This window comes from Phodopus roborovskii, unplaced genomic scaffold (genome assembly GCF_943737965.1).
Source record: "Phodopus roborovskii unplaced genomic scaffold, PHOROB, whole genome shotgun sequence".
NCBI lineage: Eukaryota > Metazoa > Chordata > Mammalia > Rodentia > Cricetidae > Phodopus > Phodopus roborovskii.
Window position 1 is genome coordinate 31,453,744 of NW_026126567.1, and position 27,860 is coordinate 31,481,603.

A 27,860-nucleotide genomic window follows, 5' to 3' on the forward strand; every position below is an offset into this window, starting at 1 on the left:
CAACACAGATTGTTGGTGTAAGAAATAAAATCGGGTGATTATTTTCAAAATAAAAGTACTTCGAGCCAGCTTAGGTCCAACTACAGGTGAACATTTGGCACTGGGCTCTTTGTAGCAGTCTGTTAAAGAGACTGCTAAACCCCACATCAGCTTGTCCAGCCAACCCCTGCAACACAAATTAAATATTCAGAGGGGAAAAAAAATAACTAATAGTCAAGCTTGCCTAAGACCCTGCGAATGCGACAAGGCTAGTGCTCCCGATGAGGATTACAGTAAAGAGAATGTGATAGACAAATGGCCTCAGAATGAAGAATAAGACAACAGTGACATGCAAGATAGCAGAAGACTTCTATTATCCAGCTGTAGAGGCAAGGAAGGAAGGGACTTTTGTGTGGGGTTGTAAAGACTATCCTCTGCTGTCAATCAGCATGCCTGCGGTTCTGTGCTGAGAGCTGACTTTGCAAAGTTACTAAATAGAGTGCATCGCTTTGACCACTCAGAGTCCTCAATGTTCTTAATATGGGGTCGGGAAAGGGGTTGTTTGCGCTCCCATTGTTGATGAGAAAGGGATCACTGTGCCTGTTTATGTGCCTGAGAAACAGTCTTCTCCTCCATTGGAGCTGGCCCATCCTGAAGAAACAGCACCATAACCATTTCTGGTTATAGACAGCTTATTTTCACTGACTGGACCTGGTTTCCTATCATTTCCAAAAACAGCTTCTGATACAACCTGTACATAGTGAAGCTGTGCAGGAACCTGATGGTCTTCCTCAGGCTGTGGGTGACAGTTTTGGGAAAGTGGTATGACTTCAATTGCTTGAGTGCATACATCAGGCCCTTCGATGTGTCTTGGTCTCCGTTTTTGACCCGCCACAAGCTGAGCAGCTTCAGGAGCTGCTCGCTCGGTTTGCATATCTTCCTTGTTCTCTCGATGTCCTCTAGGCCAATCTTCTTCCCTGGCAAGCTCTCCATCAAGACGTGAAGCTGTTCGTCTGTGAGGTTGGCATGGCCGATATGCCGTTGAACACTGTTCTCACATAGGTCAATGTCTGTATGGACCAAAGAAATGCTCAAGTCATTCCTATTCATCTAAGACCCCAGACAGATGTTCTCACACAATTTGTAACTTCATTTCAAGATAAGCTTTTCCTGAACTTTCTTAGGTGACTTAGCTACTTCCAGTTGCTAAGATGTCACTGAGATTATAGGATAGCCTACAATCTCTTTGAAACAACCAACAACAGTCTTGTGAGAAGTTCCGTTTTTTGACAGTGAACAATGGAAAATTATAGACTCATCGCTTTCAACTTTACAAGCCAAAAAAAAAAAAAAAAAAAAAAGGTGCTATTTAAATTCACAGCATTTCAGGGAAGAAAAAAAAAAAGGAAAGAAAAAGAAAAAACAGAAATAAAGTATCCAGGTTCTTTATATGATAAAAGTTGGTATCTAACCTTGGCCCTACTAACAAGAGACATTTTAACCAGTCTTTAATAAATATACACAGCACCAGAGAAGCACCAGAGTGTGGCAGATATGGAAAGTCAGTAACAAGAATCCAAGAACAGCAAACACATAGCCTGGAGGGCATTTCAGCAATGAGCTTGGGCATAAACATGAGAAGGAGTAACTAATGTCTCTATTAATGACATGAGTCATTTACTATCTGTGAGCCTTAAGGCAATTCCGTTCATCTTTCTGGGCTGCAATGTTCTCATTTATAAAGCAGGGAATTGGGTCCCTTCACGTACTGACAGTCCCTGACTTTCCATTTCTTTTTATTTTTTGCTTCAGGGCTAATTATAGGTTCAGAGAATAATTTTGTTTTGCCAGAAACACAAGAAAAGTTTGCTCTGCCTAAGTGAAAGCACTGGCCTGTCAAAGGGGAAGTAATTATCCTAAAATCTATTGCTCTGATTTTCCATGTCTGATGCTTCATGGGTAGCATGGGGAAACTCTGTCAGATACCAGGGTAGAGCAGGGCAATTTCTGCATTGGGAAACCCCTTCTTCATCTCTATGGCATGTCTTCAAAATGGTAAATGAAATAAGAACTCGTTCAACTGGACATCGTGAAGTATGTACGACATGTAGACTAAAGGGTACCTTCTTTTCTTTGGGTCTCTTCTCTCCTTCCCTCCATGCCTCGCTTTTTACCCTCCACATTGTTTCTAAATATTCTCCAGGAAGCTCTAGCATATTCTAGCACGTGCTTTTAGCCAGCCTTTTCCTCTGAGAAGCTCAAATGTGTATCAGACATTGCTAATCCTCACCACAGATGTCACTAAAATGGTAATTTGGGTGCAGGCTATGTTGTTAGGATTAATGAGAGGGTTATCTGCAAAACACTTGGTACCTCTCTGAAGAAATTTACTAAGTACAGCAGGGCACAAAATGTAAAGCAAGCACCAAGGGCTCAAGGATTTTCTTCTAGGCAAACTTGACTAGAGGCTGAAGAAACAGCTAAGGAATCTGGGGAGAGGGGAGTTCGGGTCCTTTCCCCCCTCAGCTTAGTTCATCGTATAAGAGTTTGTGCCTCTTCTTTCAATCAGAGAAGAGGTGAGAACAGATTCTTCCTTAGATGTGACAGGAATCATGTCAACACTATCACTTAGCGAAAAATTGTCAGGTCTATGATGATTCCAGAGGAAGCACCCACCCCACTACATAGACAAGTAGCCCATTCGTGTTTTATGACAAGTAGGTGTCTCTGTTGACTGACTCATTTACTTCAGGAGACAGTACCTTGGATGATCTTCTTCACCATATCCTGCTCTTTGTTTTGATGCTTCCACAGCTTCAGTAGCTGGAAAGTTTGTTCTTGTGAGCTATGTCGCCGCTTTATCCTCTCTATGCTCTCCTCATTCACTTTGGTCCCGGGCAAGTTGTCTACCAGAACACTGAGCCAATTAGGCGTAAACTTGGTAGGAACAGCAAACCGGAAGAATGCCTCTTCGCACAGGGTGACATCTATAGGAAAGTGGAAAATAAAGAGATTCACTGAACACTTTCATTTCCCACAGTCTTTCCAACAAAATAAAACAAACAAACAAACAAAAAACCAAGCAAAATCAACCACAAATTAAATATGGGGTTGTGTTTTCTGTGAAACAACATGCTAAAATGGGAAATTCAAATAAACAACTTCCTTGGATGCCCTTAGTGGTAGAGACAACTGGGCTAATGTACTGTGTAGTGTTCTTTTGTGTTCCTTTGTCATTTTTTGGGAAAGGGTAAGTTAATAAATGTTGAATGAGAATTTAATATGGATACACACAAATAGTAGACTAAAATTCTATAACTTGATGTAAATATTAATTATTTGCTAAAAGTTTAGTTAGTGACTAGTGGGTACCACAAGGTCAGTGTCAAATAAGAAACAAAACACCAAATCGCTGCCTAGAAGGAACCTAAGCAATAATCAAAATAGTATAATACTTTATGTGCAATCGTGGTAGTGTATTATTTTATGTATATGTAGCAAACATGTTGCTTATCTGTAGAAATGAATCAGGAGACATGAAGATGAGTGTTAAGCCACTAGCCATCTATAGTTTTTCTAAGCAGATTTCAAAGTGTTTTCAATAAATATCAAAGTTTATAAAGTAGAGGGCTTGCTATATACTAAATACTTAGTTAACTGCAAAAATAAAACATATGCTGACATAAAAACCAATGGTAAGGCTAAAATTAGCCCATTTCATTACCCTTTCACTCGTTTTACTATTTTTAATTAAAAAAAAGGATAAATTAATGTATCTGGTAACACAGTGAAAAACAGCTGAAGTGTTTGGAACTATAGAAGATGCCTGTGTCCATTCCTGTACTTCGTGTTTCTATGTAGTAGAGAAAGAGATTTTGAGAGTCATGTTGGTTTGTGCCATTGTTTGCCCTGATGCCTGAAAGCACATAGCACTAGAACTCACAGTGACTTGTTGAGATTAGTGTGGTAGCAGGGAGGGAGGATGAGAGAATACATTGATCCCATCACCAACAGGGAGTGGTTTAATGTACTGTACGTGTGGGGACCACAGGCAGAGAACTTAACACAACCAAAGCATCCTGCAGCTTCCACACAGTGAAGCTATGGATAAAATTCCTAATGAAGCCAAGTTTTCATTTCTAATTTCTCATCAGTTTATGACATTTTGCTTTTTAGTTACTGCTTTATACTTTAGCTAATTTGGACATTCTTAGAAATGATAAAAATGTGTAAGTCTTCAATTTGAAATCATGTGTTTCCTACAGGGGGCTTTCGATGAGGTCTCCAGAAGAGTCCATCTGGATATCTTTTGTAAACTGTGTTTCACTCCCAGGCTCCTTGTGGAAAACACCCAGTAATTTAGCGCCTTGGTCCCCAACCCTTTCTCAGCAGATAACTTCTAAGCACAGTTAATTTGGGCACAAGCAATCAGCTTGATACCACCAGTGGGCTATACTTGATTTTAGTGTGGAGGCAGAGGGGAGAAGTGGGGAGCCTGAGATGCCCCTGTGAGTAATGAGGTGGTACAGATTGTTTCAGGACTTTTTTGTTCATTTGTGTTTTGAGTTTGAGTTTTGAGCAACTGTCAGGCAGATTAAGTGTCAAAAAAAAAAAAAAGAGAAAATGGGAGTGTGTGTTCCTCTCAGAGGAGGAAGATACGCTGAAATGGTGTAAGAAGGCAGCATGGTTTGGCGCATAATTACCTATTCCGCATTTTTGTGTTGCCTCTCTGTTTGCAGAACATACATTGTCATGGGATGCATTTCCTCTCTGGATTAGCAAGAGGCTAAGTGCACTGCAGTTCGTGTGTTTCCTACAGGGAGCTTTGGATGAGGTCTCATTTGAGAAAAACCCATCTGGACATCTTTTACAAACTGTGTTTCGCTCCGGGGTTCCTGTGGAAAACACCCAGCAAGTTAGTGCCTTGGTCCCCAACCCTTTCTCTGCAGATAAAGACTAAGCACAGTTCTGAACCAAGTTTTCACTGTGCTTACTACTATTTATTGCAGGAAAGTTTCAGAATTTCCATTTTTCACTCCATTAGACAAAGACAACAAAACATCGACAGTCAGCCCCTCTGGCTCTTTCTCTTTCTTGTAATACCCACGCAAATTTGCAGTGCTGTTACCTACAAAATGCTCCTGAAATTGTAGATGAAAAGACAAGAAGGTGGAGTACTCATTAGTCCTGTCTCTGATGAAGCGCCAGTGAGGCTTGTCAACCGTATTCTTTGCGCAATTATTCCTGGGAAAATCATCAAGATAACTGCTGCGTGTCTGCTTTACTGTCACTTTGAAATCAGCACCCATTGAATGTTGCATCTTTAAATTCCAGTCATTTGTTACAGAAGTCCTTTCTCTCCGAGTTCCTAATTGTGAAACGTGCTAACCTTGAGAACAGCATGTTATAGCAAACTCTTGAAGGTGGTGGTAAAGTTGACTGCTTACTCACAAATGTAAGCCGGACATTGAGCTACATAATAAACAGATGATGATATACCATTTATTTATGGTGTTGAGTAAAGCATGTTGTTAAAACTTTCAGAAGGGTAAATACAAGGGTGTTTTACTTCTTGGTTTTAAGACATTCAATACCTTTGAAGACATCATTGGTTTCAAAAACTCTAACCAAGAGATTTGCAATAGAGATGCCACAAAATAAATATATTCAAACCCTGGACTCAATTATGCATGGACGCAGCACACATCATAGTGTATGTGCATATGAAACTATCTCCACCTAGTGTAAGCTGGCTGAACAGATTTAGACTTCAGTATTCAAATGTAGATTTCACAGTGCAACTCTGGTTCATGCAAGATAACAAACACAAAAGAGACAAATGAAAGCTACAGAAAGTTATTAAAATTTACTTATTAAAAGTTCCACCTCCTATTTCATCATATCTTTTACCCATCCTGGAAAGAAAGTGGTGAAACGGACTGGTTCTAGTTTAGTCTCCTGTCTCTTCCTTTATTCATTGACCTGTAAAAATGATAAAGGACTAGCAAGACAAGGGGGAGGAGAAACCACAGGCCTGCAGTCTCACATAAATGCTATTTTCAACACTGCAGGGATATTGTCTTTAAAATCATTCCCCACCCCTACCCCCATCCCTAATCCCACAAAGTGGGCTTCTTTGGTTCCCAGTGTACTGTCTACATTCCTCCCATTCAGTGGAACCCTACTACTCCATGCTAAACTGTACCATGTTGTAAGTAGAAATATTTTGGTATCCAGTTCCTGCCAACTTACAGAGAATACAAGACGTGAGTGTGTGAACCCAAGGATCTATTTGCTGACGGCCACATTATCTATACAGAAAGAATTTGTCATTCTTCAGGTACAATGTTTGTGGGTTGAGTTTTCTTATGTCACCTAACTAAAAGGTCATATGTATAAAATAGTTTCTTGGTAAACTGGCCTTTCCAATTCTTTAACAAGAGAAATTCAAGAATGACACATACAGTTTTATATCTGTTTGGAAACTTCATCTAAAAAAATCTCTTAGCAGGATTTCTTTTAAAACTGACAAGACTTTTGTGCCTAAAAAAGATGGAACCATCTAAGAAAGGTTTTGCCTTGTTGGGATTGGTAGAAATAGCAAATGTCTAGTCTGGCAGGCCAAATGTAAAATGCTACAATGATAAGATGAATTGTAATTCAATCTGACAGCCCTAAGTAACTTGACAAGAAGTAGAGAGCTGGCCAGCAAGTGGATATGAAGAGAAGAAAATGAAGCGATCTTGTTCTCAAAACAACAACAAAAGTAGTCATCACACATGTTGTAGGATAACACCACATGGTCCTTCTTTCCCCTTTGACCTTGAAACCTCTTATTTCCAGGCAGAACCACTTTGCAGGGTTTTGGAGAGAAAAAGTTGAAAAAGCTCCACCATGTGCCTTTGTTCTAAGTCTTCTGACTTAGTTCACCCCTCAGAAGTATTTCCATGCCTGTAAGGGCAACAACCCCACTATTTCCCAACTATTTCCGGTATTATCAGTTTTCAAGGTTTGGAGCTGCACTGTCCTTGCCTTATCTCCCTCTCTGTATGGACACAGCTCACTGTGTCCAGCTTACTGGAGTAAGTAGGCTTGCTTGAGTATTTCCCCCTATCGGTTGGGATAGTATTGAGTCCCAATAAAAAGTAGGGCATAGAAGTTCTTTCTCCTTCAAACGCTCCATCTAGCAGGGTTACTGTGGATTCTCCTGCAGTGCTCACTCTTTTAACGATTCACTACGAAAGAGACTTAGATTTCAAGATTTTGTTTGGGGTTTCGCTTGTTTGTTACCTTGCTTGAGACATGGTCTCACTCTGTAGCCACGGATATATACCCTTGGTTAGCCTCAACCTTGTCTCCATCCTGGTTGTGTCTTTGGAGATGGAACAACCCAGGCCTTTGCTGCTACACCTGACTTTAATTGGATATGCTTTAAGTGTGTGCCTTCAAATCGAAAATACTTGTCATCTAAACTTAACCTAGTCACAAATAATAAGTATATGCTTTCCATATATGCCTTCAAACTGAAAATACCTGTTATCTAAACTTGTCACAAGCAATGAACATATACTAGGGGAACGTGTACGATAACCTGTCAACCAGGAGCAAATTGGCCTCCCACACCTGAGGGAGGTCTATAGCTGTTAGCTAGTTGCTAGGCGCCAGGGGTGCTGATAAGCCATCATTGGGGCTTAGAGAGGCACAAGACAGCCTCATACAGAAGAGAATGGTCCAGCTTAAGTCGAGAGGCTGGGTTGAGTGATCCTGCTTTAAAGTGAGTGATCTAAATTCACCGGGATCACTCTTCCCTTCCTCCTCCTACATGGAGGCTGTTCATTTCCTAAGACACAAGCAGTTGTAATCTACAGTGCCACTTTGAGCATGTGTTACAAAAGGAAAGCAATGTCTGGGTCTCAGCTTTCAAAGTTTCTCACTAGCCTCAGCCCATGCTGCTGGGAAGGCAAGAAGAGATAGTACTGGTTTATACACAAGGACTTCCTGGTGGCTTGACTATCTGCTTTGTTTATGATAAGGAATAGCCAGTTAAAGGTTTGCTATTGTCTTTATCCTCCCAAACATTAGACTCCCATGCCAGAAGGAGAAACCAGCTTCATTTTTAATAATGAGATGTATTTCCCCTAGCCATTCCCATTTTTACATAATTAATTATAACTGCTCGTTGTTCATGCTCCAGAGTCTCATTAATATCAGCATAATTACTCTCTTGGTATTGATTAACATTTCGGATGTTTGTCAAAAAGCCCTGCAATCTGAATCCGTTCCCGCCGAAGTGAGATGGGGCAGGGTATATCAGCTACTCCTGGTGCCACTCAGACAATGGGCCTTGAAAACGGAGCCATACATCATGTAGCTCATTAGGGAGTAATTCCCTGCATTTGAGACTCCTCACTAAATTACACTGTAGTGACAAAGTATTTCTTTGAGAAAGGTCCTTTGAAAACCACCCAGATACACAGCACACAGCAGGTACGTTTACCGTTTATCAGGACAAGTGTCCCCTAAACTAGCTACTGTCTGGCTTTGCATAGTCCTAATTGGTTTTTCTGCACATTATAGCAGATACCTACCAGCCTGTACCACTCCGAAGCCTGGGGGGCAACTCCTGTGCTTTAAGCAGAATTCGAGCTCCAGGTAGCGCCCTTCCTCACATTCGCACACGCGGTTGTGGGTGCGATTGCACTCCTGCTTCACGGACTGCAGCTCCTTGCACACTGGGCTGCAGTACACACACTCATCACTGGTGTGCCAGCTGTCTGTGTAAGAGTGGTCAGGGCAAGGGACACACAGTGTCTTCCTTCTCGCTGTGCAGTGCTGTTTTAGGTAGGTGCCAGGGGAACATTTGTCACACAGGATCTGACGACTGGTTTCTGGGTCATAATGAAGGTACTTTGGAGGAGAGAATTCCTGGGTAGTCCATTCAATGATGTCTAGGAGCTAGAAGGGACACAGTGCTTAATTAGGGTGGGAATAGGTTGGTATTTCTGTGCAAACACAATATCTGAGACAAAAGTTACTCAGTACCTAACTTCAATGCTATTCCAAGGAGACCCAATACAAAGAAGGTTCCAAAACCAAAGCTTTGCTCCCAGTGGTTTATGCCAACAGCCAAGGAGACAGACAGAAACGAAAAGATGTACGCTCACAGACAACTGCAATATATTTTTTTTTAAAAAAAAAAAAGTTAAGAATAGCACTAATGGCAATAACACTTAAGATACCACTGAGTAACCATTTGAGACTTCAGATATCCCAAGTGTCAGGATCATCTCTGGGTTAGTGAATGGATGAACTGGTCACACACAATAGTTACACCAAAGTCATCTAGACTCCTTGTTAAATATGTAAACCTCCAATACTCATGCCGGGAAGCAGTATGGTTCTATTGGTGGGGAGTTGAGCTTTGGGAATTAGCAATACAAATGAATCAAAGTAATTTGTTGATTCTGATGTATGGAACCAATGAACTAAGATTTGCTATCTTATTGATTTGACAACTAGTTACTAAACATTTACAGGCTGTTCTAAGTATGACAGATACAGGTCTAAGTGAAATGGTTCAGAAACTCTGGACCATGAAGTTTACAGTCTAGTTAGAGAAGAAAATGCATACAGTAAAATTAAGTGGAATGTTAGAAACTAAGCATTATTGTAAAAAAAATAAATGGTGAATCAGCTTAAGGAGATTGGAAACCATGGAATGGGAGATAGGCAGAATATACTTGCTAATGTGATCACAGTAGCTGGACTCAGAACTAGATAATGGCTCTTTTAGTTTCCTTAATTATGACTTAATGATGAAAAGCAATGGAATAAAGAGTTGATGGTGTGGGAAAGTACATATTATCAGTGATCATTCATAGCATGAATCATTCATTCATTCATTCAATGATTTATTAATGCAACAGATCCACGAGAAATGTCTATGAGGTGTCAGGAACTAGGAATATCCTGTTGAGTCTTTCATGACAGTTATCTTCAAGCTTTCAATCCACTAGGAAGATTCCTAGAACCTTAGAAATTGAAATTTTTTTTCAAAAAGCTTGCAGGCTAATAATCTTGTGTTGCACAGGTAAAACACAAGATGAAATGACTGCCAGTGCCAGGGTTAGCCTGGGAAAACATCAGTGGGTCAGTTTCAGAAGTTACCGTCTACTGAAGATGGAGGTTTCTGTTTCACCTGGTCCTGCCACCCTTCAACCCTAAATAAACACAAGGACACTTTACTAATGATAAAACTGCTGGCTGATGGCTATGATTTCTTATTGGCTAGCTCTTTGTTAATTATTAGCCCATTTCTATTAATCTATGTATTGCCACTAGGCTGTAGCTTACCAGTAATCTAGCATGTTACTCCTTGGGCAGCATGGTGTTTCTTTCAGCTCTTCTCCCTGCCTTCCCCCAGCATTCTCCTCATCTCCTAGGCCTGCCTATCTTCCTGCCTCTATTGGCCAATCAGTTTTTTTTATTAATCAACCAATAAGAGAAACATATATACAGAAGGACACACCCAGCAATCCATTATGGCAAGAAGTTTGTGAGGCAAGAGAAAAGAAACAGCAGGCAAGAGTGCTTTTTGGAGGGCCAACTGTATGTGAACTCTGCCTCTTGTTCTGCATTCCCAAAGGTCTTCGGGCACTAATTACAGGAAGTGTGTCCCCAGAAGCAGCAGCGTCATCTGCCTGTAGAAGGTGGCTTGCTTGGTTTTTATAGTTTGTTTTTTTAATACAGGGATCAACAAGAACCATTTACAGGTTTGAGGAAAGCAGTAAAGCAAACACAATAATTCTTTTTTCCAAACGCACTTGCTTGGAGAGCTCTGGAAACGTCCCCCTCTCCTACCACACACACCTACGAAAAACACACCGAGCTAGAGAAATGGCTTTCCCTGTTAAATCATATTTGGCCAAGGTAAAGACTAGCTTCTTTCAAGAGCATTCATTATTTTAATCTAAGTGACTCCATTCACTTCCCATTGGAACATGGGCAGCATCTTAGACCATATGAGCTGATAAAATGAAAGAAAAAAAAATGCCTCCTCCAAGATGATGGATTTTTTTAGCAGAGAATTTTTCAGAGTGTTTTGAGGTGAGACACTCTAATCTACAAGCTGAGAGTGGAGAGGTGCAAAGTCAGGCCTGCTGGTTCACCAGGGCACCCCATAACTTGAGCATGTTTTTTCATTTCCCTGAGGCAATTTGTTGGCTTGCAGGAAGCAAAAATGAAAGGAATGGCTGGCTGATTGTTCCTTTGAATATGCTATGAGCCATGTTTTAAGGATCTGCTTCAAATATTTCTCCAATCCCCAGTGCCATGGCATAAGGTTTTCTTAACACAACCCATGTGAAAGCAATGAGACATGCTTTTATTTCTTTCTCTTTTGCTGTTCACTTTAAGTTTCCTGGAAAGCCACATTTGAGGGTTCTGTCTGTATTCAGGAGGTCTGGCTCACTGGTCCAGACAGGCTACATCCAGCTATGCTTCTCATAGTTGTCCTGTGCCCATTCCCACAGGGTAGAGATGCTCATTCGTTCATCACCATTGTGGTAGTGATTACTCCATTACTTGAATGTGATGAAGACAGGATGTGGCAGGAAAACAATGACAACTGCTCATGTGCTTTGTCCTACAGGGCCACACAAACACCAAGAATAGCTTAGTACTGCTAATGTGGACATACAAAACCTGAATTCAAACCTTCCCAACTCTCATGGAAGTGTTCATGAACTTTCCGATTTTGTAGAATTTGGGGATAAGCGGTTTCAGCTGTCAAAGCATAGGCAGATATTCTTAAATCATTTTTAAAAGTCAGAATCTGAAATATTTCAGACCCCATATCTTTCAGGCTCAGAGTGTCATCACCAAGAACACTAAGACAATTTGCCTTTTCCTAGGAAATTGACTTGATTTTGTTGTTTCCCTGCCGTAATACCATAGAAATTAACCATTTCTTTACGATACAGAGAAGTGAGGGTGGGAGGAATTTAGAGAAAAATGAATACACAAGTTGTGGATTTAAGAATTAGGGAGTAATTAGTAGATGCAATTTCCTCAAGACTACTGCGTGGAATTAAAACCCAGAAGGTTTTGAAGAATGACAGACTTGTTTTCAGCAAGTTCAATTGGACCTCTGTGCTTCACTTGGACAAAAATCCACTTTTGTGAAAGGACAGAACTCTGTGTGGTCAAAATTGGATAGTTAGTTCTCAACCTTTGGTTAGCCCCAATTCCCACACAGAATTTCTGGACTCAGTGGCTGGGCAGAGGATGGACAAGATGAACACAGTTCTTCTCAGTTCTCACTTCCATTAGCACTGCCTAGAGCAATGAAAGGCACATGGTTGTAACATTAGTTATTCCTCCTTTGACTACTGATAAGATTTTAAACCTTAAATAAGGGCTTAAAAATAAATTCCAGATATCCCCAAACATCTGCAGAGGCTGAGACACACATACACACATCTGCTGAGCCTTAATGCACTTTTTATAGATGGAACATCCTTTCTTTATTTTATGATTAATTCGTAAAAGAAATTAAATTATTTTTTCTTTTCTCTTGTATTTTCTCTCTTGCCTTTTTTTTTCCATTCTCTACCCAAACATTATCTGGTCCAATCACCTGTACTTGAAAATAACTGTAAGTCCTACAGTGTAGCACTTCTCACTAACCTGGAATTTCTTCGGAAAGCTTCCATACTATTTTTCTCTAAAGCATAGCGTTCTGTCTCTAAAGGCTTATTCCCCACTTCCATATTCAATGTTGTTACAGCATTAAAGAATCTTCTATTCCAACACTTTCCATCTTTTCTTATCTACCACATGTTTCCAGAAGATGAAATTGAGTAACGATGGAAGAGTAGATTTAACTCATTTTCTAGTGACTCTTCTAACTTTAGCATTGCTCTGTTCTTGGGTTTGACAATTCAGTTAGTAAAGAACTAACAGGCAGGTCTCCTTTTCTCACCTTCTTCAGACTTTTTGCTCTCCTCTATTTAGCAACCTCTTGGTATGGAGCCTTTTGTATACCAATCCCCACTTTTGAGGTCTAGGTTCACTCATCCCTTCCACCCCCTCTTAAATGCCAAATGGTTTCACTAGAGCCTCTATTGGTTTATTTGACTTTATGACTTCCGAAAACACAAAAGAGTACACTTCCTCTGGCAGGCTTATTTTTTGCATTATGCAATACTGGCAACCCCATACTCCTAGGCTTGCTCTCTGGTCTACAGAACCATGAATGAGCCAGTGGGTTTCCATTTATGGAAGATTCATTAAGAGCATCCTCCACAGAGCCTGAAAATAGTCAGTTGGTTTGGGAGTTCCTTTTGTAATCCCCCGTCATGATCTTTGCCACAGAGAACTATTTGAGGGCTGTCCAGGGTTAGCTAGACATCTGGTCAGTTTGTAAACCATGCCATTTTCAAGTTCATCTCAGTGGTTAAAGGACACATTCAGGTTACATACAATTGAGAGTTTCATGAAGATTCTTCTACAATCTCTCAGTTACATGGAAGGAATTATTGGCCAATTTATCAAAATCACATTGCACCTTCACACCATGACTTGATGTTAACTTTCTGTCTTACATGGTTGGGTAAATGAACCTTAGAACAAGTTTTGGGGTATTAGTTGTGAAATATACTAAAAATAAACTTTTTCCAATTAAGTTCTATTTATTAATTTTTTTGTCATTTTAGTCTTTTGTAGTCCCCCGCTCTCCCTCCATTCCTCAATTAATTACCTCATTCATCAAACATTGACTAAAACAATCATTGTTCTCTGGAAATGCAGATAAATGATGGCATCAATGTAAACCTTGCCTGATATAAAATACGTATAAGTTACACACTGATTTTTTAAAAAATGGAGGCAGAAAAAGAGATTGGAGATGAAGGAAAGAACTGTACATACAGTCATGTCAGAGATTATGAGAAACAAATGATGGTAAGGGAGGGAAGAATAGATGATTGTTGGTTGATTTTGCTGGAAAAGGCTGGTAATAAAAGAAGCTGAATTTGAATTTCCTGAGGTCTCCATTAATTACTGAAAGTAGAAGTGTGAGTGTGGGTGAATAAAAAGAAGTACTTTAGGTAAGAACTCTTACAAAAAAGAGATACGGGTGTTAATGTTAAGCAAATAGTTGGAAACACATATTGAGAATCCAGGGCAGAAATGCAACTGGGGTGCATGCCTTGAAGGTTCTAAGCACATAAATGTCTGTAGGAGATAGAACAGAACAGAGCAAATACATTACCCAAGGATACCAAATACAAGTACAAGGGAAAAAATACACACTAACTTAGTATTTGCAAATATTTGTGAGATGAGATGAAAAAATGAGAAAGGAAAATGTACAGATATCATGGACAGTTTTGAGTTGCATACAAAATGAGTTAGGAATAAAATTGTGAAAAGCATATAGCCTGGCAACCCAATGTGAACTACCGTGCACTTTCTACTGGAAAGTTGGAGAGTTCTGTTAGGCTATTTTGATCAGATTTCAAACTTAGTTCTACCACTAATTCCTAAAATGAGAGTTATTCTGATCCCTATGTTCTAAAAAGAATCAGTTTTAAATCAATGGGAATATAGAAACTATTTTCTTTAATGGTCAATATCAGTTTTTAATCACTCATGCCCATAGGGTAGGACCCACAACTTTATCTCCAATCGTGTTCAGTCATTCGGCTGGAATTATTGGCTAATTCATCAAAATCACTTTGCATCTTCATACCATGACTTAATGTTTAACTTTCTGCCTTAACGTGGTTGGGTAAATGAATCTCAGAACAAGTTTTGGGGAGTCTTACCCAAAATTTATTTTTTATATTTATTTCATTTTTCTTTTATTAAACATACATTCTTTTCTCATATAATATAAAGAACACAAGACTCAAATAACCATGTTGTATAGTTATGTGTGTTGATTATACAAGTAGTAGAAAATGAAAAATTTTGAATTAGATCTATTTCTGGAGATATTTTTTATTTCTTGGTCAATAGGGAGTTGCACACCTTACATGTGTCCCAAAATTAACTGTCTATCCTCTTCTTAGCTCACTTGGTAGAGTGTCTAGCAGCCATGAACAAATCCTTATATTCTATCTACTGCAATGTGTAAACCTGGGTGTTATAGTGTATCTTGTAATCCAAGCAGATGCTAGGGGAAGGCAGGAATATTAGAAGTTCATGATTGTACTTGGCTCTATATAAAGTTCAAGGACAATCTGGAGTTCATAGGACTCTCTTTCTGAATATATGTGTACATAATAGTATGTATAATAAAGATGCACCATATAATAAAATCAGTTTCAGTATCTTTCAAATGGTGTTACTTTCTTGGTCCTGCCAAGGGATTCAAGGCTGATCAATGTGTTCCCCCACTCTACTCCCTGAAAGACTCAGAGAGTAGAGTTTGTCTCCACATTCTTTGAATGTTTGATATGAGTTGGAATGGATAGCAAGTCTTTGATATAGCTAGATATTTACAAAATCCAGTGCTTAGTTTGAATGCCTTCTATGTAAATTTCAGATAATTGGGGATTACACAGCATAGGTAACTATCCAGCATGTAAAGGAACATTGGCCAGGACATGAACACAGCCTGCATATTCTTGTTTATAGAATGACAGGGATAAAAGATTTACTTAGAGGGTTTTATTTAAGGCCTCTTTCATTTGCCTGAAGTTTTGCAAGCACTGTTTCATTTTTACTTAGCCTCTGTAAAAACAAGGCAGTTCATTGGAGAGGTTTATCTCCTGCTGCCAGGTCCCCTCCTGAGGAGTAGCCTGCATAGTAATTTCCACACTAACCAGGATTATGTCTCTAGGTAAGGAAGTAAAAGCAAATGAATTGAATCTGTTCATCTCTACACCTGTGCTCTGCTGCCAACTGGTTTCTTAGGCAAATGGGGGAAGGAAACACATGCAACTATGATTTCTTAGATGACTTACTGGGCCAAATTTGTTGTAAGCTTGTTTCCCTTAAGGCTGAAGAACAGTCTTCAGGTAAAATTTCACTTTCAATGTCATTTTTGTTCATATCACAAGTTTCTGTTAGTTTTCTGAAAGCATTTACATTAATGAACAGTGTTTTGTTTGTGCTTAGATCCAGTCAGAATGAACAAAACAATTTGCGTATGACAGACTCATGCTACATCGCTATATAGCAATATTATTAAGTTATTTTGCTATGATGGAAAAGTTTTACAGGTGGTTAACATTTTACCAATTAACCAACTTACAAAAGAAAAAAATAAACCAAAATCAAAATTTAACATTCAAGAAAAAAGACCTGGGGTTGCAGGGTAATACAAAAGATGTGTAGAAACCTCATATGTTTGGCTTCCTAGATCCTAATATTTCTTCAGTTAGTCTTATGATAATCACCTCATTGGAGATATAATAGTATTTCTGGAAAACAACTCCACCATAGTACTGGCTTACTTTTGCCTGGCTCTCGAGATTCGGCCTACCTTGATCATCAGCAAGCAGCATTAAGACTTGAAAGCTCTCAGCTAGAGACCCTGGCATTAGAAACTGTGGGTTGGTCTTGTATTTTAGTATGTTGATACTTCTGAACACAATTCTAAGATGGCACTTTATCCTTATGGTCCTTTCCTTGACAGATAACACATTGCTGATTTACAAAACCTATTGTTTAATTAACATAAGGCCAAGGGCCACTGTTAGGAAAAATGTAACAAGAGTTATGTTAGCAACAAAGTGAAATAGAAGCTAGAAGGAAGGGGGGAATCAAATAATATCTGTGTTAAATATGTAGCTGTTTACTGTCTACCTGTGATGGCTGAAGAATCACACCATATATCTCATATGGTATGAAGAATAGCATTTCATTTTATAATATTACTATATAGCAGGCTGTCACCTAAGCCCATTCTTTATATACTACTACCCTTCATCTCTCACAGTCACCTTACAAAGGGTATGATTATCTCCATTTTAGAGATGAATAAATTGAGTCTTAGAGGGATGGGTGACTAGTCAGAAATGATAACATTTCCAAACCTTCCAGAATTCAAACCCAAACCTGCTTGAAACTAATGCTTTACCAACTGGATATTCTTGCTATAGTCTTAGAAATTAGCTTTCCAGTCTTAAGAGAGACAGACATGGGAATAACTACATGTAAAATATGATATAATCTGTCACTTGTTTATCTGCTCATCTACTAAATCAATTCTCTCTCAACCATCCATCTATATTCACTCAAACAGATGCAGAAACTCTCCTGTAGTCAACATGAGATTATGGTAAAAAGGCCTGTGAGACTGGAAAATAAATTATATCTCATGCCAAGCAGTAAATCTTCAATAGTGCATCTCCTTATCTTAACCCTCATCCCTTCCCCACCATTCCTCTTATATGCTTGATCTTTCTTATCCATGCTTTCACTGGCTAATAAGCCATAACCATCCTGTCTTACACTTTGTTACTTAGGAAATTAGGGCTTAAATTCATATTCAGTATAAGGTCATTGCAAAATAAAATAGTGCCCCCTTGAGCTAAAAAGCTAAATGGGCCCAGGAAGGAAAAAAGTAAATGGAATCACTTCTTCTATAGATTTGGCACTGGGGGCCCTATTCTATCCTCCACACCAGCTTAATGTTCTGGGTTGAAGGTACTCAGAGGTCTTCTGATTTGGTAGTAGTTTTCACTGGACTCAGTGGCTAGATGTTAGCATGTTCTAAAAAATCTCATCTGAGTAACCTTAGGGAAAATGGAAATTAGTGAAAACCACTCAACTTCCATGAATTCCCCAGTTTCTAGTCTGTGAATCTCTGCACCCCCAGGATTTTTATGAAAAATATGTGGAATGTTACATGTGACATGCAGCTGTAATCGCCATTGTAAACAATACCAATGTCTGTCTATTTTATATTTGCACCCTTTGTAGGCATTTAATTGGGTTGACACTGTAGATGAATGACTGTTTACAGAGGAAATGTCAGCAGGAAGTAATGAAGGAGAGGGAATATAGACAGCTTGGTGATGCCCAGAGTTGGGTATTTAATTCAGATTTCTGCCAAGCATCCGATGACTGCTCTATTTTGCTGCCCAGCTAAGGCTTTCTATAATGTTTGTTGCCCAGAGATTTTAATTTTCATCCAAATAAAGCTCTCCTTAATTGTGAATCTTTGTAACTGTAGCTTTTGTTGGTGACACCCTTCACCATGACTGTGAATCAGGCATCACACATAGTGGGGAACTGACTGTTGAGTCAGTCAGGACACTGGATGGGTTTTATTCTGTGCAAAGAAGCAACTCCAAAATCTCAATGCCTGTCATTGACACCAGAGGGAGAGTTTTCACTTGGGCTGTCATACCCAATTGGTCTGTTAACAGTCAAGCAAAGAGTCTTGCCTAGGAAGTAATATTTGCAGATTGTTTATGTGTGTGGGAGTATCAGGAGAAAAATCAAACAACCAAAAGGTACAGAAATGTATTGCACAACACTGGTGATAAAATGCCTGGTTTGGAAGTAAAAAAGAGATCATTTTAATTCACCAGTCTTCCACCTGAAGTGACCAGATCCCTCCCACTCCAGCCTTACTAGGCTAGAACTCCCTATCAAGTTTTGAAAGGGAGAATTGAGAATCCTTGGTAGAAAGGAGAAAAAGACCAAAAAAAAAAAAAAAAAACCACACTAATGACTATACCATCACAGTAAACATCACTCACATCCTCACAGACCAGTTACTTCTTATTTCTTCCTTTTTACTGGACGTTAAAAGAAGAGGAAAGAAAGCAGCAGCATGTGGGGATAGCGATCTGCTGCCTGTCAGCTGATGTGTTATTAAAGTGTAGATTTAATGGTCTTATCAGGCTGCCTATGACCATGCTTCAAATGCCTGAAGGTTTGACATTTATTCTAAAGAGCAGTATGCAGTTGTCAAGTACTTCTTTGTGAATATAGACGAAAAGAAAATTTTACTCAATGACTCAAGGAGATTGCTTGTGACCATAATTACACCTCTTCAGTAAGTCCTGGGGGAATGTCTTGAACTTGGCTTTTAACTAAATGAAAAAAAAAAATGCCCACATTGCCCATTTCTATGTATACCAGCTGATGATAAGAATGAGAAAATGGGAATGGTTTTGGTTTAGAAGAATAATGTATGACCCTCCAGTATATACTTTCTAAAGTTAGGTAACATTTCAAAAGCTCCTTCTCGGATGATTTCTGTGACTTCAGCAGAATTTCTTGATTTCTTAAGTATGACCAATGGTGTAAAAGAAACTTTTAACAACCATAACAGAAGAGATCACTGCAAAAACATACCTGTAATGTTTTACAGACAAACAAATTTACTTGGGTTTTGATATTTGATAGACAACAATATATAATTGATTCTTTAAAAACAAATTTCAGATGACATAACTTTGAAATTATAGCAGGCATCCCATGTATCACCTGGCTCAACTCATCTGTTTAGCTGAGGCATAAATAGGGTCACTGGCTAGTCCTCAAAGGTAAGGGCGGAAGTAAGAAATCAAAACCTTTGAGTCCTGCCTGCCTTGCTATTGCAGAGTACTGTTAACCACTCTGCATCTAGGCATCCAGATTACACTGCAGGTTTTGGCAGTGTTGATGCAAATTGATGGGGAGGAATATTATAAGGAACAGGCTCCTGCTATCAACATTTTCTAAGGATAAAGAACATAAGTTTTGAACAAGAAAGAAATTAAAAAGGACATGCATTTGATCCAGAATATAATAAGACTGAGAAGAAGCCGGAGATGGTGCAAAGAGCAAGACTGAAAGCAAGAGACGACAAGACAAGGGAAAGTCGGAGTGGGAACAGGATGGAGTGTAGACTATGAAGAAGAACAAGACAAGAGACCAAGAGTGAGGACAAAACAAAGCCACATGCAAGAACAAAAATAAGAGGAAAACAGGAAGCAGAGAATGACCAAGGACAGGGGACAACAGAAAAAGGAGCGGCTACCTAACAAGAAGCTTAGCAAAGGCAACTAAGATTTTCATTTCATTTTATTTTTTTGTATCAAAAACATCAACAGGGAAGTTAATCACCAAAGGCAGGGAGCATGCTCAGAACAGCTGCTGTCTGGTTTTCAGTCTAATTTAGTCTTCTCACCCGTTTCTCCCCTTTATCTATGGGTACTTACAAAACCATTGCAGGCAGTGTTGCTTGGGCACAGAGAGAATTGAATTGAAGGCCTTGGGGCTAGTCTTTTTATTTTCAAAGACGCGGCACTCCCACTGTGAGTAGAATGTTAATTACCAGGGGCAAAACACAGTGGGGTTCCAGTCCAGGGGCCTCAAGTTTCAATTAGATTGAGTACAATCTAGAGACCTGTATAATGCAACTAATAGCAGTGCTGCAGTGTGTATTTGAAATTTGTTCAGACAGTAGATCTTACATGTTTTCAAACATAAAAGTGCTTAGGAGAGCAGATGGACAGGTTAACAAGCTTTAGCTTAGACACTGGCTGAATTCTCTCTCTTTTCTATGTATGTTTTCTTTCTTCTTTTGTCATGTGTATATATGTACAGCATGCATGTGTATATATTTATATAGGTATAGACATCCATGTGTGTGCATGTGAGTGTATGTATACATGTGTGCAGAAGTCAGAGACTGAAGGTGGATATCTTCCTTGTCACTCGTTGATGGAGTCTCTCAGCTTAATTCACAGCTTGGTGTCTTAGCTTACCGGGCTAGCCCATGTGTTCTGAGGATCCCCTGGCTCCATGTTGTGAGCACAGAAATTACAGGTGGGTACTACACCCACTTGTCACTAGGTTCTGAGGATACAAACACAAGTCCTTATGTATGTCAAAGCATTTTCCTCACTGAGATCCCCCTCTTCTTTTACATTCCCTATCAATTTACTGTCTGCAGGCTTAGTCACTTGGGGGAAATTGCATGGAAAAAGTGTCTACCCAAGCCCTTGGGATATTGTGTCACCTTACAGTTGGGATAAACTGCTCTACTCTGTGTGTAGAGCACGCATCACTTACAGAGGCACAATGAATGTGTGTGTGTGTGTGTGTGTGTGTGATAAACTGCTCTACTCTGTGTGTAGAGCACACATCACTTACAGAGGCACAATGAATGTGTGTGTGTGTGTGTGTGTGTGTGTGTGTGTGTGTGTGTTAAACTGCTCTACTCTGTGTGTAGAGCACACATCACTTACAGAGACACAATGAGTGTGTGTGTGTGTGTGTGTGTGTGTGTGTGTGTGTGTTAAACTGCTCTACTCTGTGGGTAGAACACACATCACTTACAGAGGCAAAATGAGTGTGTGTGTGTGTGTGTGTGTGTGTGTGTGTTAAACTGCTCTACTCTGTGGGTAGAACACACATCACTTACAGAGACACAATGAGTGTGTGTGTGTGTGTTTGTGTTTGTGTGTGTGTGTGTGTGTGTGATAAACTGCTCTACTCTGTGTGTAGAGCACACATCACTTACAGAGACACAATGAGTGTGTGTGTGTGTGTGTGTGTGTGTGTGTGTGTGTGTGATAAACTGCTCTACTCTGTGGGTAGAGCACACATCACTTACAGAGGCACAATGAATGTGTGTGTGTGGGGGGGTACCACACACCTTACCTAATGTGCTGTAACACTATTCTTATCCCTTACAAGTGTCTAAGCGTATTCCTTTTTTTAGACTTTCTATGCTAGCTATTCCAAAATATTCTGTGGTAATGAGTTCCAAAAGCTAATTATATGTCACATAAAAATACTGTCATTGTATCTATTTCAAGTTGGCTGAACCTCACTCTTTCTCCTTATACAGATCGCTTACAGCTGTTGCTAGGATTTCCGATTCACTAGTTCCTGCTATTGTGGGTTGCTAAATTTTATTTTGATTTTTGTTTTCTTTTCTAAACATGGTTGCTACTGCTGCTCTCATTTGCATTTTGTTTGTAAGACTCTCTGTATTAGAAATGCGCCTTTTCTCCCTTGCCATGTGAAATCAGCTTTCTCTATAGTTCTCTAGGGTAATGACCTGGGTTGTTAATATTATTTTTATCTTAAGTTCAGGCTCCTTCTAGAGACTTAAATTTCTCGGGTCTAATACTCATCAACTATGTTTGAATCTTTTAAAAATCATTTACAACTTATCAGGAAATAACTGAGTAATGATCCAATTTAATACTATGAGGCCTGTGTTCTCTAGTCAGTAGACAGCAACCCTCTGGCAGTATGAGGAGCCCAGAAAGCTGTCAGTCCAACCACAGGAGGTTAAATTGCAATTGCACAATAGGTAAGTAAACTCTTGCAGCATCCATGGAGATGTCTGATAGATTACCTGGGCTCTAGAAAACTTCACCATAGTCCATTAAACACAGAAAACAAACATATCGTGATGGTAGAAATCTTGTGAGTACAAATGAGGAAGATGAAAATCTGTCCTTGCAATGAGCTCATGTTTTATTTACCACCCTGTCCTTGGAGAAAGTCTGGAAATGGATGGAAGTATTTCTAAGGGTGTCATGACAGTTGCCATTAGGTATCCAGAAAAACAAAGAATAATTATATGCCCTACATGTCTTCAAGTGTCCTGTTGGCAGTTGATGAATAATAAACTAGGTTAAAAGTATATATATATATATATATATATATATATATATATATATCACAGTGATATATATATATATCACTGTGATATTTAGCTTTAATTGTCTGATTGACATCACTCAGAATAACCTAGGAAAAGTGTCTCAGTGGAGGACCACCTAGGTCTGGCTGGACTGTGGACTGTGAGCATGACTATGAGGGACTTTTTTCTTTGTCTACTTGAGGTAGGAACACCTACTTTGAATATGGCTGTCACCATCCCCTAGGCAAGGGTTTCTGGACTATGTAAAAGTCTAGAAAAAGAACTGAGCATGAGCAAGCAAGCCAGTATGCATGCATTCATTTCTCTCTACTCCTGATTGTGGATGTGGCTAGCTGCTTTAAGTTTCCACCACTGCGAATTTCCTGCTATCATGCACTGCAACCTGGAAGTGTAAGCCAAGCAGACCATTTCTCTGTGTTGCTTTCATCCAGGCATTTTATTACAGGCACAGAAATAAAACGAAGGCCATCATCCAGACTATGCTGGAATTCCATTTTATTTATGCATAAAGTACTTGTTTTCATCATTGTTTTCCACAATGAGTTTGCCAGGAATTCAGTAACAAAGGACTTGGTAAGAAATGCAATGAAATTAAAATGGCTACCAAGATTGGCTCACCGTTTTAGAAATCCAAAGCACTGAGCTCCAGTGGCGCAATCGGTTAGCATGAGGTACTTATACAGAAATCCAACACACTAAAGCCATGCCTGATCAAGCTTCCAGGTCAACACTAAGACATACCTGCTCCTCTTCATTCCTAGCTGTGTGTCTGTGGTGACAATAACACATTAAAATGCCAACATATCATGACTTCATTATGTCTTCCACTAAAGCTAGTTTTATTATATAAATCACTTTCCTTGTATTACTATTTTACAGTATAGTTATGCCAGGATATTGATTTCATGAAAGCTTTATGTGCAGGCAAAATATATGTACACCAAATTTCATTTTGAGAGACATGGAGGTAGTTTCAAAGGATTCAGGGTTATAAGTGCATGTTAGAGAATGCCAAATATAGTTGAGAAAACCCTGCCCTATGGAGTAAAACACAAACATTTTTTTAGTAAATTTGGCAACTTTACTCCATCAGGGCAACAAAAGTGGCAACCAAAGATATAAAGTTTTTTTTTGTTTGTTTGTTTTCATGTACCTTAAGTACTCCCCCCATCTCCCACCCTCTGCAAAGTAGAAATTAATAATGTAGAAAATTCTCTTGGTTAATGCCATACTAAGGAAAATAGTGTTTCTCACAGAACGTCTTTATGCAGAGGAAGCATGTGGGCTGGGAGCTGTTGAAAGCAAAACCCAGAAGGCATGTTCCTGAACGTCTAGACAAGCTAGGATAGCAGACTGTGGGCTTAGTATCCCTTTGAAAAACATGGCCATAGTGTCTACAACTTTCTGAATTAAACGTTTGGCGCTCCTTCCATGAATGGTATTCAGCAACTGTGTTTTTTAACCTATATAAAGTTGAAAACTAAATTGACATTAGTAACTGTGCTGAAGATTGCTAGGTGACCCAGGCCAAGAAGGTTGCTATGGACACAGGGCAGGGCTGCCTGCATGGAGTTGGATGCATGTCAGTGTTGGATGCTTCTAGAAGCCTTCAGAACATCCACAGTGTCAAAAAATAAAAATAAAATTTTAGGAGGCTAGGGGCAAGTCACTGAGGGAAGGGGAGGAAAGGCAAAAATGAATATAAGCAGGAGTCAGAAACTCCAGGAGTGTTATGCTAAAGGAAGACTGGGAACAGCAGGCAGTTTTCCTGAGCAGCTGCCTCTCTCCTTTTTCCTTCCACCCCCATCTGTTATGAAAGGATGAATTCAGAGCTTGGCTTTGGGTGTCAGGGTGGGTTCTGACACTGCATGATGGATGATGGGAAGTTTTAACCACAGTTAAAGCCTAGGACTTAAGCCAGGCATGCTGATGTTCCCTGTTCTCTTAACACATGGTAACCAAGAAGGAAGTGACTTGGTTTGATGAATGCTCTCTCCTTGCAGGACAACTCTGTGCTTGACTGTGCTAGCGGGCATTCTAGGAATACCCATGACCACAGACCTATCCTGAGGACTGCCCTCCTCTCCTTTTACTTTCTGACTACTAGTGTATGTCTCCTGTTCTCAGGGAAGAATATGGAACATACTTTGTTACAAGGTTTTCCATCTCTCAATAAGATGTCTCGATTTCACCTCCAGCAACAGCATACCCAATTGCTCTCTCAAGGTGCAGTAAAGAGGCCATCCCTTCCTCGTCTTGGTACAGCAGTACTTCTTGTACACAGATGGTTCCAGGTTACCCTCTAGCTATCTGTTATCACCTAGGTAGTGTTGAGAAGTAGAGATGTCAGAGTGTTGTCTTAAGGTATGCACGCCCCAGGTTATAGAACACAGGAACTCCAGAGGGAAGAATGCAGTCACTGCTGTTGCTCAGGCAAGTGGTATGTGGGCATGTGAACTGGGTTTAGCGGAGAACCATTGTACTCCAACTTCCCTTATGAGCTCATGGAAGGCCGTTTTTATTTTTTTTTTTAATTCCCCAATAATCTGGGGATCCCTCTTTTGTTACTGTTATTACATGTTCCATACTTGGCCCACATCTGCCTCTTCCAATATGCTGTTAGGTCCAGAGGACAGCAGTGATATCTACCTGCCTATTCACTTCGTTCCCAGTACCTAGTGAATGTTTCATACAAAGAACCAAGTATCGGTGGTGCTTCTTGTTACTACAGCTAAGCCTCTCTTTTTACCAAGGGGAATTCAGCCTCTTTACACACAAGTATGATATTCCATTTCCCACCATCCATAAAATAAAATCAATCTCAGAATGTAAAGAAAGAGTGAGATCTTTTCTATTCATAATTTATATATTCATGGCACATTCCAGGCTTTCTTTTCTGATAAAATTGTATTATCTAAAGTTAGTGTTATCAATGTACAGATGTCCTTATATAGACCACCTCTAAAATAATTATTGTTTTACTATTTATGAAGAATTATTGGAAGAAATAATTCAGTGATGGATCTCTGAACAGAACTTTGAAGGGAACCAAAGTGAAACATACATAACATCCGTATATAAAGTTTAAATACAAGCAGAACCAATTTCTGCTGTTGACTAGTCTGGATATGAACATTGCAATAAAGGAGGGATACAAGGACTTATTGTAGGGTGCTAATAATGTATTTGTAGATCTTTCTGCCAATTCACAAGGGCTCGATTCAAGAACTGTCGTTAGGCACTACCACCTGTACAAGCCCTTGGGTGTCCATTCCTCTTTGGGTACTTCCGTTTCTTTGGTGTGTTTTTTACTGCAGGCACAGACTGGCCCAAGAGTGGGATGGAGGTCAGAGAACATCTTTCAGGAGTCAGTTCTCTCCTCCCACACAGGATCCAAAGATTGATGGAACTCATGTTGTTAGGTTGACATTTACCCACTGAGCCATCTCACTGTCCCCCAAAAGTTTCACTTCTTAGAAAGTTCTTCTAAGTGTAACTAAAGAGATGACTCAGCAGTTAAGAGGACTGGCTGTTCCTCTGGAAGACCTGTGTTTTATTCCAGAACCTACATGGCAGCTCACAAATGTCTATAACTCCAGTTCTAGAGTATTTGATGCCCTCTTCTGGCCTCAATCAGTCCTGCACACAAGTGGTGAGCAGATATGAATATAAGCAAAATACGCATATACCTAAAAAATATACTTTTAAAATTGTCCATTTATCTGTACTAGTGGATATATGCATTACATATACATACATATCTGCATATGTACACATATAGTTAACATACTTGTGTGTAGTCTCCTGACCACTCTTCCAGAGTGACTTTGCTATTCCATAGGCATGCCTTTGAGTCCTTGGAGCTAAGGGGAAGGTCACACAGCTTTCCATTCTCACTGTGTGAATTAGAGGTTGAAATACAAACATGAACTCTAGTGCATCCCAGACACAAGCATTCACAGAGAAACTTCTCTGTCTGATTTGTAACTGCATGTGTTTCACACTCTGGTGATGGAAAGGAAAGAGGTTTGGCACAGAAAAACTTTTACGTAAATGCTAATAGCAATTTTCCAAAAGCTTAAGCTGAAAACTTTTTTTAAGTAAAAAAAAAAAAAAAAAAAAAAAAAAAAAAAGGAAGGAAGGACATATACTATTTCCAAGAGATTCCTTTATTTTCCAAGCAGCATTTTAAAAAAGGTTTGAGCCCTACTTAGTGTTGAACTTGACCTGATTAAATATGTTCTTGGACACAATTATCATTAGTCTATTAATATTTTTCATACTATGTTGACATTGAGAACTAGACTAATAAAACTTTATTAAAATATTAATTTGTACAGTTAAATAGAAAAATAGTTTCTCTAATGCCTCACACACATATGTAAGTCTGACATACCCCCCCCCCCACCCAAACAGTTCTACACAAGTTTCAAAGCCTACCCTCTCTTCCTAGCATATACTTTATCTGCAGTAATGAAAAACTCAGGTCAAGGAAAGGCACAGTGCACCACATAAGCAAGTAAATAAATAAGGTAAATAAAATGGGTAAAGCCAAACAAAAAGTCCAAGTCTCCTCTCGCTGGGTCTCTCTCCCCTCTGCATAAACTCAGCAGAACCTTTTCATGGAAAAGCCACTCACCCCCTAGAGCAGTAATGTGTAGCTAGAAAAAAGGCTTCCCAGGGTTTGGAGAAAGCCCGGCTTGGTTCCCATCAGCCCGGAGGGGAGGTTCTGAACCCAGGTGGCCAGCAGCCTCCAGCCCATGACTTACCACCAGGAGTACGCAGCACAGCCACTTGTTCATTGTGGTACTCGGGAAACCTCAGGCTGCAGCCGCTGGGTCAGTGCTAGGTGCGTCTGTGCAGTGGAGGCGATCATGACGTTCTATATAAGGTCTGAGTAACAGGAAGTGTGCACTGCCTTTGATCAAGTCTCTGGACCAACCTTGTACCTTTCCTTTTTAGGAACCCTGGGCGCTAGGGGTAGGGGTACCAGACGCTCCAGGGTTAACGCTTTAGGTGCCGGAGTGGGAGGATCTTGTGCGAAGGCGTGGGGCCAAAGGGAGAGGGTGACTGGTTTCTGTAGGAGGAAAAGAAGAAAAAGAAGCTGTGGATCAGGCAGAGTTGTCCCCGCTGCTTCTAAGGTTTCCTAGGCTCTTCCCCCCCAGCGGCCAGCCTCGGGGCTGCTGAGTCCTGCAGTGAGAGGCTGGCCACACGCAGGGGAGCGTCCAGGCATCCTCAGACAGCTGGC

At 39.8% G+C, this 27,860-nt stretch overlaps 1 protein-coding gene across 1 annotated transcript; it reads right to left on the minus strand.

The window, feature by feature from the left end:
- Positions 1-513: 513 nt before the first annotated feature.
- On the minus strand, positions 514-27,545 carry Tnfrsf11b (TNF receptor superfamily member 11b). Its single transcript, XM_051202537.1, has 5 exons — positions 27,382-27,545; positions 8,568-8,934; positions 4,683-4,874; positions 2,742-2,966; positions 514-1,049 (listed from the first exon to the last, which is right to left on the minus strand). The coding sequence occupies exons 1-5, from the start codon at positions 27,412-27,414 to the stop codon at positions 661-663; spliced, it is 1,206 nt and encodes a 401-aa protein (XP_051058494.1). The 5' UTR covers positions 27,415-27,545; the 3' UTR covers positions 514-660.
- Between the last annotated feature and the right edge of the window lie 315 nt (positions 27,546-27,860).